This window comes from Tiliqua scincoides, chromosome 5 (assembly GCF_035046505.1).
Source record: "Tiliqua scincoides isolate rTilSci1 chromosome 5, rTilSci1.hap2, whole genome shotgun sequence".
NCBI lineage: Eukaryota > Metazoa > Chordata > Lepidosauria > Squamata > Scincidae > Tiliqua > Tiliqua scincoides.
The window spans coordinates 133,345,533-133,359,079 of record NC_089825.1 but is presented as its reverse complement, the minus strand read 5'-3'; the positions used below and the strand labels follow the sequence as shown (position 1 = coordinate 133,359,079).

General features: G+C 46.5%; 2 protein-coding genes across 2 annotated transcripts; one reads left to right on the top strand and one right to left on the bottom strand.

The window, feature by feature from the left end:
• Positions 1-1,408: 1,408 nt before the first annotated feature.
• Positions 1,409-2,332, top strand: LOC136653656 (olfactory receptor 10G6-like). Its single transcript, XM_066630543.1, has one exon. The coding sequence runs from the start codon at positions 1,409-1,411 to the stop codon at positions 2,330-2,332; it is 924 nt and encodes a 307-aa protein (XP_066486640.1).
• Positions 2,333-6,525: 4,193 nt separating this feature from the next.
• LOC136653655 (olfactory receptor 10D3-like) lies at positions 6,526-7,683 on the bottom strand. The gene is made up of 2 exons (XM_066630542.1): positions 7,672-7,683; positions 6,526-7,458 (listed from the first exon to the last, which is right to left on the bottom strand). The coding sequence occupies exons 1-2, from the start codon at positions 7,681-7,683 to the stop codon at positions 6,526-6,528; spliced, it is 945 nt and encodes a 314-aa protein (XP_066486639.1).
• Between the last annotated feature and the right edge of the window lie 5,864 nt (positions 7,684-13,547).

The following is a 13,547-nucleotide window of genomic DNA, read 5'->3' as shown; positions in this document are numbered from 1 at the left end:
CCTCCCTCCCCTGCCACCTTACCATCAACTGCAGTTGGCCCCAGATCCACTGGCACCAGCGGAAGTCTCCAGTAGGTGCTGACTGTGACTTCAGGCACTCTGCTCACTGTGCCCCCCCCAAGTGCTGAACCCAGTTTGGCCAAATTGTCCCAAGTTCAGCCCTGTTTTCAGTCAGCTGCACCCTAATTACTAGAGTTATTAATTCACAAAGAAAACAACCCCCTGGAATCTCCATAGGGCAAATATCTGCAGGGAAGGTAATAATGCACAAAGGGAGGGAGAGGAGGGGGCATCGATGGTGCAACATTATAAAGTAGCGATGATGAAGCAGTTGAATGGAACAAAGAGCAGAGAAGAATCCTAGTCTTGTAAACAAATTGTTCTTAGCTTAGAAGTTCAGCCTTCAGTCTTCATCTGCCATGCAGACTTCAGAGGACGCTCTCTAGCATTAACGACCCTGAAGATTACCTGCTTGCCTCTTCTTCTACACCTCAAATTTCTGCACACAAGAATTGCCAGCTAAAATGATTGGAACTAGGAAAAAAAACAAACCTTTAGGGATATGTACGTGTAAAATAGATATTTTAGAAGATAGCAAAGGAATTCAGATTGTCCCCAAATTTGCTGCAATCAAACTAGTGTATTTGAGATAATTGTGCTGAATATTGTTTTGTGTCTTGGACAGTCTACACTGTCCAAGCTCTGCCTTGGTGCACAGGCAGAGTAACATTTACTCACCACTGAAAAACCTACTCACAAGTATAGTCCATGTATTTTCGTTTTAAGGAGAACGGCTTAAGACTAAGTAACTGTGATTTCTCGGCAGTCTAGTCCTGGGACCTGATATCAGAATTTAAGCAATGCTGGAGGTGGGGACAGACTTCCTTGGAGAATGTAGGTTCTCAATTGCAGTATTCATTAGTATGCTGGAGATTTACAAGATCAGGGTTAAAAGGAAGGAAAAGAGATTGTGGATGTCATCAATCCTGATATGAGACAGACACATTCCAAGAAAGGAACCAAGGTTCTGATTAAGTTAATTGCTCATGTCTTTGCTTCCAGTCTACATGTTGTTGCTTGCTATGTTCTATGTTCCTTTTCCAGGTCCCAAATTATGCCCACGATATTCTCTGTTGCAGAGATCTTCTTCTTCAGTCCTAAGCTGGTGTTTGGAGAGCAGGTTGTCCTCTCAGCTGCTGTAGGTGCCGTCGGGATCTGTGTTGTCATTGAGGACATGCTTCCACTCTATGCGATTGTTGGCGATATTCTGTGCCTCGTTGATGGTCAAATGCTAGTTCCTTCCTCAATGTGTTGAGCCACATGTTCTTTGGTGCTGCCTTTTGAACCCTCCAGTAGGGTAGTTTCTCTTGCCAGAGGACCTTGGTTTGGCGGCCGGCTGGTTGCAGAGATGAAATGTGAAAATCAAACATCATTAACTGAGTTTGTCCTCATTGGCTTTCCATACCCTAAGAATCTGAAGGGTCCTTTGTTCATCTTTTTCCTGCTTATCTACCTACTGACCCTCTTTGGAAACCTGCTGATTCTATTGGTGGTTGCGTCCAGTCCCCAGCTGCATAAGCCCATGTACTGGTTCCTCTGCCATTTGTCCTTTCTGGACCTGACTGTCTCCACCGTGGTGGTACCCAAGCTGATTGCTGGATTTGTAGAGGGTGGGGAAATGCTGTCCTTTAGTGGCTGTGTGTGCCAGTTGTTCTTCTTCCACTTCCTTGGCTGCACAGAATGCTTCCTCTACACTCTGATGGCCTACGACCGCTTCCTAGCCATCTGCAAGCCACTCCATTACGGCACCATCATGAACCGCAGGACATGCATTCTCCTGGCCATAGGTGTGTGGTTTGGTGGCTGCCTTCACTCCATCATAGAGACAGCCCTAGTTTTTCACCTGCCATTTGGCTGGAGAAACCAGGTGAACTACATCTTCTGTGACATCCCAGCTGTCCTGAAATTGGTTTGTGCTGATACGACACTCAATGTGCTGGTGACTACGATTGATGTTGGCCTTGTAGCCATCATTTGCTTCTTTCTTATCCTAACTTCCTACGTGTACATTGTGTCTGTCATCTTGAAGATCAGCAGCGCTGAAGGACGCCAGAGGGCCTTCTCCACCTGCACAGCCCACGTTACTGTGGTGGTGACCTATTATGTGCCACTTGTCTTCATCTATCTGAGGCCTGGATCCCAAGATCCGCTGGACGGAGTGGTGGCTGTGTTCTACACTTCCCTGACTCCACTTCTGAATCCCATCATCTATACCCTGAGGAACAAGGACATCAAAGTCACCCTGGTGAGACTGTCCAACAAGACACCCTAGTCCAGAGCATTTTGCATGTAGTGTTTCTAGTGGACAACCACCAAATTGTGTGATTTGTGCAGGATCCTTCAGACTGAGAACCTCAGCATTCAAGTTTTAAAAATGGTTCTACAGTGAACACAAACCTTGCCTAAGATGCGGGCCAGGTGTCCGTTCTCCACTGGCTCTTCATCTTCTCCTGCTTAGGGCAGGGGTGTCCAAACTTTTTGGTAGGAGGGCCACATCTCTCTGACACTGGGTTGGGGGCCGGGGGAAAAAAAAATTTACATTTAAAATGTGAATAAATTTACATAGATTTACATAAATGAATATATTAGAGATGGAACTTTTATGAATGAATGAAGGTCTCGCGGTAGCTCAAGGCCTATAAAATACCTTGTGCAAAGCGAGGTGAAACAGACCTGAAACAGCAAGCAGTGGAGGGAGACTTCAGCCTGCAGCTAGCGCAAGAGATCAAACAGATAGTTCTTGCGCTGAGCTTAGTCACATTGGGTCAGAACAGGCTCCAGCAAGCTTCTGGAAAGCAACAGGAGGAGGTGGGGGGAGAGCAGAATGGGGCTGGGAGGGACAAAATTGGGTGGGGGGAAACTGCGGGAGGGGGTGAATCTGGCAGCACTGTTGTTCATCAGATGCGATCCCCTTTTACTGCAGCCTCCCCATCCCCTTTCTCTCCTTGAACTTATGTGAGTGAAATTGCTAGTGCAGGTCTGAAGAGACCCTTTGCAGACTGTGAGACTTAGGGAGCAATCCAGCCCTTGACTTGGGCCGGCGCAAGTCCCTTGTGCTGGCCCAGGAGGGTTGCAAATGTGCCGTAAGGCATGTTTGCAACTTCTCAGGAGGAAGCTGGGCTGGTGCTCAGAGAAATGCAGGCCTGTGGAGAAACACAAGCCTCCGCGCCAGCTTCCTCCATGCAGGTTGCATCGTCCTGACTGGGCTGATGCAGAGCAAAAGTAGGTGGGGGGGAGGCGGGAGGGAGGCATTCCTGGGCGGGGGGGGGAGGGCAGTGGGTGGCCCTGGGGGCGGGCGGGCAGGGAGCAGGATGTGAGGCTGGGATCCAGCAGTTATGGTGAGGCTGGGATCCAACCCCCACTCCCAGGGAGAAAGGAGTGACTTCCAATCACCTCCCCCCCCCCCCCCACTGTATACAGCGTTCCTGTTTTTGCATCACCAGGCAGGACAAAGTTCCAAACAACACAGTCCTGGAACGTGCTGGAATCCCTAGCATGTATGCACTGCTGAAACAGAGACGGCTGCGTTGGCTCGGTCATGTCGTGAGAATGGATGATGGCCGGATCCCAAAGGATCTCCTCTATGGAGAACTCGTGCAAGGAAAGCGCCCTACAGGTAGACCACAGCTGCGATACAAGGACATCTGCAAGAGGGATCTGAAGGCCTTAGGAGTGGACCTCAACAAGTGGGAAACCCTGGCCTCTGAGCGGCCCGCTTGGAGGCAGGCTGTGCAGCATGGCCTTTCCCAGTTTGAAGAGACACTTGGCCAACAGTCTGAGGCTAAGAGGCAAAGAAGGAAGGCCTGTAGCCAGGGAGACAGACCAGGGACAGACTGCACTTGCTCCCAGTGTGGAAGGGATTGTCACTCCTGAATCGGCCTTTTCAGCCACACTAGACGCTGTGCCAGAACCACCATCCAGAGTGCGATACCATAGTCTTTCGAGACTGAAGGTTGCCAACACAATGTTTTTGTACAGCTACACCAGTGGGGGGTGGGGGTGGAAGGATAGGATAGGCTCCTTATGTTTGCACGGAGTTCACAGGCACTGAGATCAGCACTTCTGTGTTTGTGTTGGGATTGCTGTGATGTCTTCTTAATTTGCAATGTCTGATAATAAAATCACAGTTTTCTGAACTGTGTTCCATTTTACTGTGCATTTTGCTTTTGATTGCTTTTGTCAACAGATTAGACAAGGGGGAGACCCTAATTTTCCTTCCTTGCTGGAAGAAGAACTAGGCTAATGGAGCAGTGGGTCTTAAAAGTTCAGTTTGTGGGATGACTCCAGTTGAGAACATCTAAGCCAGGGTGTCAAACCTGTTTCATAAAGAGGGCCGAAGCTAGCATTCCTGAATCCTGCTGCAGGCTGGAGTGACATCATTAAGCAGACGATGGTTAAAAAAAAGCACTTTGTTCTCACATAGAAACTTATTTGTTGCAAATGACAGAAGAGAAAATGTGCAAATCTAGTTCATATTTTCCAGATATGAGAAAACCCATTTATCATGCTGGGAGAGCCCAAATATAAGGTGAGGTTGGATACATTTTTTCTGGTGGTTGCACTCAACCTGTAGGGTTTATGTTTGACACCCCTGTTCTAGAGTGCAGAACGGTTGCTTTTCCTACTCCTGAAGGGTTTCTTGGTCAGAATGATGAAGAAGCTGTTCTGTTTGTGTAGCCAAACAGGCTGTGTAAGCTGTGTAGGCTTCCAGTTTTTGTCAGGAAGCTCACAGATGACTCCTTAAAGGACTTGAGGGAGTCCATCCAACATCACTCAAAGACATGCTTTTCATTATACAATGAATTCTATAGAGAGGAATCTAGATACCTGGACAAATGACCATGTCATATGCCTTAGTCCCAGGATATGGAATGCATTTGAGGATTACCAATAATTCAAATTGCAGATTCTCAGCTACTAAGTAAAGTTTCCATTTATAAGTATGAGATTCCAAAATCAATAACAACTATACCACAACTGATATTGTGGTATAGTATCCATGGATACTGTATTGTATTTGTTGTATCCATGGATGTGATGAAATGTCATTTTCATAGATTACAACAACAAAAGATGAAAATGAAAAGGTAGGATATTAACCTTTACCTAGAGAAAGTTGTTCTGAACTCCCATCTACCTGTCTAGGTATTTAATACTGAGCGTTCTAATTAAACTAGCAGAAGCAAAAGCAAATATCCTTTATATGTCCCAAATGAATGATTAACAATGTATTTCGCTGAAAACCTTCAATTATATGACACAATCCCACAAAACGAAGTCATGAGTAAGGCTGCAATCCTATGCAGAATTATCTGGGAGTAAGTTCCATTGAACTCAGTGGTGCTTATTTCTGTCAATACACCTGTAGGCTCCATGGAAATCAATGGGACTTATTTGTCATGACTTACAGCCCAATCATATCCCCATGCTATGCTGCAGCATGCAACTGTGTCAATGGGGCACACACTGCATGCTCTGGTGGGGAGGGGTGCCTAGAAGGCCAACTCACCTCTTGGTAGGCTTTCTGGCCATCTACAGGTAGAGGTGTTTGAAAATGGTGTTATATTTTGCTCAGAAGTAGGTCCATTGCATTCAGTAAGACTCAGGCTGTAATCTTATTCAACGGAAGCAAACACCTCTACCTATGGATATGTCGGAGGAGAGGAAGTGGGCGGAGCAGGTTGGAAAATGGAGGATAGGATGGCAAAGATCTTCTTATGAGAGCCACCTTCTCCACCCTACTAGTTTTTTTGCTATAACTTTGATAGAAAATAGATATTTTAGGATGGTTTATTTCATTGCATTCTGCCTGAAATTACACATTGATTGATAGATGGCATGATGGCATTATTTGAAAATACCAAAATTTTAAAACTTTTGGCCAGTAGTGATGTCACCCCCTTGTGTGCGTTACTCAGTGTGGCCCACACCCCCTAGCGACGCTACTGTGCTCCACTGCATCTGTCTACCCCTCAGCCTGCCATCAGTGCAGCTATATGCAGGATAATGATCAGGTCAGTGGCAGCCCACCTCTACTTCCAGCACTTTTGGAGGAGGAGGAGGAGGAAGAAGAAGACAGCAAAATGGGCAAAAAAAAAAAAAAAAGGTGGATTGTGGCAATCTGATCTCCACCCACTTATCTTACCTGGAGCTCTGAATTGCTGCCTCTGCCCCTGTCCTCTTTATTTTAAACAGGACAAGTGAAGAAGAAAGAGGTGGCGATTTGAGCTTCAGGTAAGGGGTGGAGGATCACTGTCCCTCCAGTTCTTTGCACATACCTGGCAGCTTTTCTAAGCACCCAGGTGTGGGTGAGATGGTGGGGGGAATGTGTGAATTTGCAAACCACTTCAGGCAGTATTTGGGTTCAAATTAGGTCTGAATACAAACACTGAGTACCTCACCCTTTAGCATATGTGTGAGGGAGAATGATTTGATCAAGGCCATTAAACTGGGTCTACCAACAAGCTAGTGCGCTACTGTCTGGGACACTTTCTTCCCTCCAGTCAGTTTACTCAAAGCTGCTTTCACCTCCTTGTTCCTTAGGGTATAAATGACTGGGTTGAGCATGGGTGTGACCACATTGCCAAAGATCTGCACAGGGGTCACCAGAATTTCACTTAGTGATGGCTGAGTGTAGATCAAAGCACAGGGACCAAAGAAAAGGGTCACTACAGTTAAGTGTGATGCACAAGTGGAGGCCGCTTTGCGCCGTCCTTCGCCAGAGCTCATCCTCAAGACTGAATAGACAATGCGGACATAGGAAGTCAGGATAAGGAGGAAGCAGGTCATGGGCACCAAGCCAATGTTGGTGAAGCTCACTGTCTCAATGATGACAGTGTCAGCACATGCCAGCTTGACTACAGGAAAGATGTCACAAAAAAAGTAGTCCACTTCACTGGGCCCACAGTAGGGTAGCGTGAAAGTCAAGGTAGTGAGGATGGTGGCATGGAAAGAGCTGGTGACCCATGTACCAGCGGCCAAAACAGTGCAGACCTTCCAGTTCATGATGATGAGATACCGCAGTGGGTGGCAAATGGCAACATACCGGTCATAGGCCATGACAGTATAGAGGAGGCATTCGGTGCTTCCCAGGAAATGGTAGAAGAAAACTTGGCACACACAACCACCCAGTGGTATGATTGGACTTTGCCCCCAAAGGTTGGCCAGCATCTTAGGGGTGCTGACCGAAGAGAAGCCAATGTCTAGGATGGAGAGGTTGCAAAGGAAGAAGTACATGGGGGTGTGGAGATGAGAGTCGGTGAAGATGGCAGTCATGATCAGCAGATTCCCCAACAAAGTACAGACATAGAAGATTAAGAAGACAGGGAAGAGGATGGATTGAAGGCCTTCAGTGTGGGGGATGCCAAGAAGGACGAAATGGGTCACCACTGTGCGGTTCTCCCCATACGACCAATTCCTTTGGAAGGAGACAGAAAATATATACAGTGGATTAATGCACACTGAATATAAGAAGTGACATCACATCTTTCTAATTAGTTGGCATTAAGAACATAAGAACAGCCCCACTGGATCAGGCCATAGGCCCATCTAGTCCAGCTTCCTGTATCTCACAGCGGCCCACCAAATGCCCCAGGGAGCACACCAGATAACAAGAGACCTCATCCTGGTGCCATCCCTTGCATCTAGCATCCTGACATAACCCATTTCTAAAATCATTTCTCAAGCATTTCTCAAGCAAATGTTTCAGTGCATAAAGCAGTTTCTTATTATTTCTATATAGCAACTATTATACTAGATTAGAATATCAGTGCCTTTAAAACAAAAGGAGTAGAGATTATAATCATAACATAGCTGGCCAGTGCTCCTGCAGTGCTGGCCGGGGGTAAGGCTTTTTGGGGCACGGAGGAGGCAGGGATTGGGCAGAACAGGGTGGGCCTGGAAGGAGGGTAGGACCAGGGGAGGAGGCCTCCACTGGCTCCTATGCTCTGTGTCAGGATGAAAAGCTGGACAAGGAGCTTCCCTTGTCTGTGTCTGCAAAATAGCCGGCGCAGACTGGAGGAGACCCATTGCAGGGCCTGCACCTGGACTCAGGGAAAGGGAACAAATGTCTCCTTCCCATGAGGAGACCTTCAGCAGTGGCTTATAGGATGCAGTGGTAGCTATTTTGGCACTGCTTTTCCTCTGGGTGCTGAGCAGTCTGGGATTGGGCTGCCCCCTGACTGCATCATGGGTCGATTGGGCTTTGGTTTAATGGGATTTACTTCATGAAGGCAAGATTGTTTCATACTGTAACCCAAAGCCATGATCTTACTTAGCAACATGCTCGTAGTGGGAGGTGGTGCCACTCATGACAAGCTACTGGATGAGGCAAGGTGCATAAGCACCTTGATTTGAATGGCCTGCTGCACCACTGTGTATCTGATATAGTAACAGTGCTCCTGCCATAGGGGTGACATTGTTGCAAGGTTGACAGAGCAACTCAAGACTCAAGAACAACTCGGTACTTCAGGACTGAAGGTTCACAAGCTTTATTCGAATTGCATGCAATTGGTCCACGGGACTCATGTCCAAAGCATGGGCATCAGTTTGATAGTGCCCAGAACTCTTATAAATTTCTCACCTCTTTGCTTGAAAATCTAGATTTCCCATTGGCTGAAATTTGACATCATAGATGGGGCTAATTCCTAATAGGATATGGATAAGATACCATTTACATAAAAGATAGAAAATAGGTGGGCAATAAGTGGGCAAAACCATTGATTGGCTCTGATTTACGTACAGGTGGGGTTTCACTTTAAAACTTAGCCAAAATTACACAATTCCCAAAAGTTTCCAAAAACCAGCAGGGTACGCTATGTTACTGACGTACCCCTGCCCAGAAGGGCAGCGCCAGTTCGGTAGACAGGTGTGTAGGTTCTGTCCAGTGCCGCAGAGACCGAATGAGCAAGACACTAGAAGGTGGAAGGCTATGAAGATTCTTTATTTAACAAGACATGTCTGTGACCTTTGAGAGCTTGCACACTCAAATTCAAAGGCAATGTCAAAAGGGTGGGACCCTCCTTTTATACATTTCAGTTGTCATTCAAAACAAAGTGCCCCCCCAAAGGGTGTTAACCTTCCCTGGTAACGTTCCACTGACCTTCTCATGCTCTCGCTCCCCCGCCCTTCTTCACTGTCCTCCTCATGCACCTGCCCCCACCTTCTTAAAGGGAAATAGTCTGGTATCGGTCTGCCTGTTGAACATGTCCTGCTATTTTTGTTTTTAGCTATGATGATGCTATTGTCTGCGGTTTTTGTTAGCTGTCAGCAAAGGGTCTTTTAATAATAAAATTTGCAAGGCAGCAAGTCTGGAGCTTTTCCATTAAGTTCATACTTGGCCTGTCTTTGTTCTGCACCCCCTCCCTCTGTCCTGTATTGATGGTTGTTACAGGTTACTTTGGGAGGAAAGAAGGGGGTCCAAGGCAGGTAATTAGGTAACATTACCATTTACTCAGTTTTGAACCTTATTCACATTTACCGCTTACTCAGTTTTGAACCTTATTCACACCCATCATTTCAATCAAGAGTATTTTTGACATGTCTCTTACCAACCTCATTAAAAGAGAGCAGTATAACACAAAGGCAGCTGTGAAGGCCGACTTCTGCCAAGATATTTTCTTGGCAGAACTTACTCATCCCTCATTAGGATGGCCTGGTACGAGCGGCCTGTCTTATCTTCTCCTTTTCTATGTGTTAGTCAAGCACTGTGAGGCCCTCTGTCAACTTCTGCAAAGCAAAGGCTTCTAAACTTCTAAACTTCTTTTGTTAAGTGTTTTTCTAAAATCAAGCATTTTGGTTCCTTAAGAACTACTTCTGTGACTAATTCTATATAACTATTGTGACCCTTTTACCTTGGATACAGTTTGGCATCAAGGGATCACTTGGTTTCCATATGTATGCTTTTGCTCTTACAGCATAAAAGTATGAAATATAAAAGTTACACCTCTCTAGTGCATTCTGGCATTAAGTGTATTTTCTGCCAAGGTCCTGTCATGAAGTCCATCTCTCCTGCTGGTACTTGCTTATCTAAGTTACATTCCAGACTTTGAGGCCTGACTGCTTCTGTAAAACTTCTGTGAAACTAACAATTTTGCTTCAAACAGCTTTTTACTATTCTCTGTGTTTCCATGCTTTAGCAATGTGGCTTTTAAGCTTTTGCACAAATGGTATGTTACCCAGGTTGCTGTCACCTTCCATCATCTAACACAGCCTTTGAGGCCCCAAAGTCCCAGCTTGAGTTAGACTTTTTGCAAAATGATTCTTTCTTAACATCAAGCAGCTTTTTCTGTTACTGTCGTATGTGTCACTATACTATCCAGTGGTTTTACAGTCTAGGGTCACCGTGCCTCAATATGACTGGGAAAGTAGGGTTATGCTGGAGTTTTAGGAAGAGCTACTCTGCACATGGTTCTCAATACACATAAGGAGCAGGATTGTAGCCTGCCTTGAGATGCAGCAATCTCTTGTGTTCATTTCAGTGCAAGCAGATTGACTTCATTATTTAAAACTCTTTAAAAAGATCATGATGCACCAAAGAAAGGCATTTAATTTTGAGTCCCATTGATTTCAGTGAGGCAGAAATTGTATTCAATGGTTCTTCAAGTGCTTTATTTGGTTTAATTGCAACTTACATCTTATGTATGAGAACAATAAAGAACCTCTTGGTGTATTATAATGGATGGAGTGGTATTTATCAGGTATAAGGTATGGTATTTAAGTTGAACAAAAACAGTGCTTTCCCAAAGGGGAAAAACACTGTAATTGTGTTTTTTTAAAAGCTCAGTAGGGAAACCATCATGTCTCTTAGGATCACAGAAAAGGATAGAATATTTGTTACATTTTGTCACAAATCGGTGGGTGGGGAGGCATCAGAGTGGTGGACCAAAGGCCTTCAGATGTTGGCTAAACAGCTGAAACTCATAGCCTTTTCATGCTCCCCTCTTTGTGCAACACTCCCCATTGTCCCTTCCACCACATCTCCCTAACCCCAGTTACTTGACAGGTACAGGGGCTCCACCTGCTGCACCTGTGCCTCAGAGGGCCTCCAGGACAGGATCAGAAGCCACTTCTGGTTCGCATCCACTAATTTCTGTTGAATCCATTACAGGTTATAAGCCATGATGTGCATGTGCAACCTCCTGATTTGAGAAATGGGCTATGTCAGATGCAAGGGAGGGCACCAGGATGCAGGTCTCTTGTTGTCTTATGTGCTCCCTGGGGCATCTGGTGGGCCACTGTGAGATACAGGAAGCTGGACTAGATGGGCCTATGGCCTGATCCAGTGGCGCTGATATTCTTATGACCTACAATTGTGTATCCATTGCAGTGATATCCCAGAGGAGTTCTTTGTAGGGGCATTGCCATTTCTTTAGGCCAGCTGCCTCCAAACCCCGGTCCACGGGCTGGATCTGGGGTTTGAGTGAATCCTTCCCCCCCTGTGATCGGTGCTTACCGTTCTAGTGTGCCGCGGCTCTTCATATCCCCAGATTGGGAGGATGCAATGCTCTGGGCAGTCACATCTCCCTGGAAATCCGGGTGCAATTTCCGCTGAGGCATCGCACCACAGACGCGAGCATTACATCATTAGTGCGTTGTGTCATAGACCAGATCATTCCAATCCGGGGACATGAAGAGCTGCAATGCACCAAAATGATAAGCGCCAGTCACGCTGGCGAAGGCGTTCCCCATGTATAGTGGTCTCCAGTTTAAAGACCACTGATTTAGGCTATGTGCTTCTCTGTCCACCCCTCAACTTTTTCCTGTCCTTATTAAGATGCCCTAACCATTAGGAGCTCCTAAGGAGAGAAACCAAAAAATATGTCCCTAGATCTCTTCTTAAGGGCCCTATCCTATACCTACCTGCCCAACTCTTCCACTGCTACTGACTGCCATAAAGCAGCTTCAGTTGCAAAAGGCCCTTTGGCAGCATGTTGTAATGCACTGCCAGGAACACTAGTGGGAAGGCTGGAACCTTCCTGCTGGCACCAGTGGATCAGGGCCAACTGCAGCTGAAGGTGAGGTGGCAGGGGAGGCGGGAAGGGGTTGGACAGGGGAGGGTTGGACAGGGAGGTTGTGACCAGGGTGGGGGTACGGCAAACTGGGTCTGGGAAGGAAATGGGCTTAGTGACAGCAGTGGCTGCCAAATCCTAACCCTCTTCCTGGACCTGATCCTGCAGTGTGGTCCATGCGGACCTGAGGCAGCTACTTAGATAGCACAGGTCCAAGTAAATCCTTCCACATTGTGGAGGCTTACCCCCAAGTAAGTGAACATTTGTTTTCTTACTCAGAGAAGACCTCTGGCAGTAGTTGCGGCCACCGGCTGCCAGCAGGGCTTTTGGGGGCAGATGGGGTGGGAAGGGGGAAGATCTGGGCAGAAGAAGGCAAAGGGAGGGGAGGAGCAGGTCCAGGAGGGGGGCAGATATGGCAGCAGGCAGTTCTGCCACCATATCCAGCCACCATATCCTGGCCCCCCTTCCAGGCCAGGAAACCTGACATGGGTTTCCTTGATTCTGCGCCAGCTCAATAGCAGGCGCAGGTCCGAGGAGACCCATTGTAGCCGCCTGGGTGTTACACTGGGTAAAGGAATGTTTGTTCCCTTACCCTGAGGAGACCTGGCACTGCTTCCCTGCCCCATAGGATACAGTGGTCGCCATTTGTCGCTGCTGTAGCCCTGGGCTCTAGGGAAGTTTAGGATTAGGCTGTTAGAGTGCCATTCAGTACTTTTTTAAAGTTCTCAAAACATGAGTAATCTTCATAGACGTCTAATCTTCATAGACGATTACAGGTGAGAAATCAGTATCTGCGTGGGATCTGTTCTCGGACCCCCCATAGATGCAGAAAATCACAGATAATCAAATCCATTTTCGGACCCATAAGCCCTCTAAAGGGGACCAGAGCTGTGTTGCAGCTGCCTCTGCAGGCTTCAGATTGGCCGTTGTGGCATAAGAACACCCCCCCTTGATCAGGCCATAGGCCCATCTAGTCCAGCTTCTTGCATCTTACTTTCTCTCTCTCTCTCTCTGTCCTGTTGTTTTCCATGCTGTTTAATCATGATCTGCTTTCTTAGGCTACAACATAATGAATCCGGTTTTCTGTTATTATTATGAAATGACAAACACATTCCAGTTCATACATTATAGAACAGGGGTATCCAAAGTTTTTGGCAGGAGGGCCACATCAGCTCTCTGACACTGTGTCAGGGGCCAGGGAAAAAAAAGAATTAATTTACATTTAAAATTTGAATAAATTTACATAAGTTTACATAAATGAATATATTAAAGATGAACTTATATGAACGAATGACGGTCTTGCAATAGCTCAATGCCTATAAAAGGCCTTGCACAAAGCAAGGTTGGCCTTTCCTTTGCTGTTGCTGCTGCATCACAGATGTGAAAGAGCAAGCAGTGGAGGGAGCCCTCATCCCACAGCTCACATGAGAGGTCAAACAGTTGCTGTCATGCTGAGAGAAGTTGCGTTGGGCCAGTGCG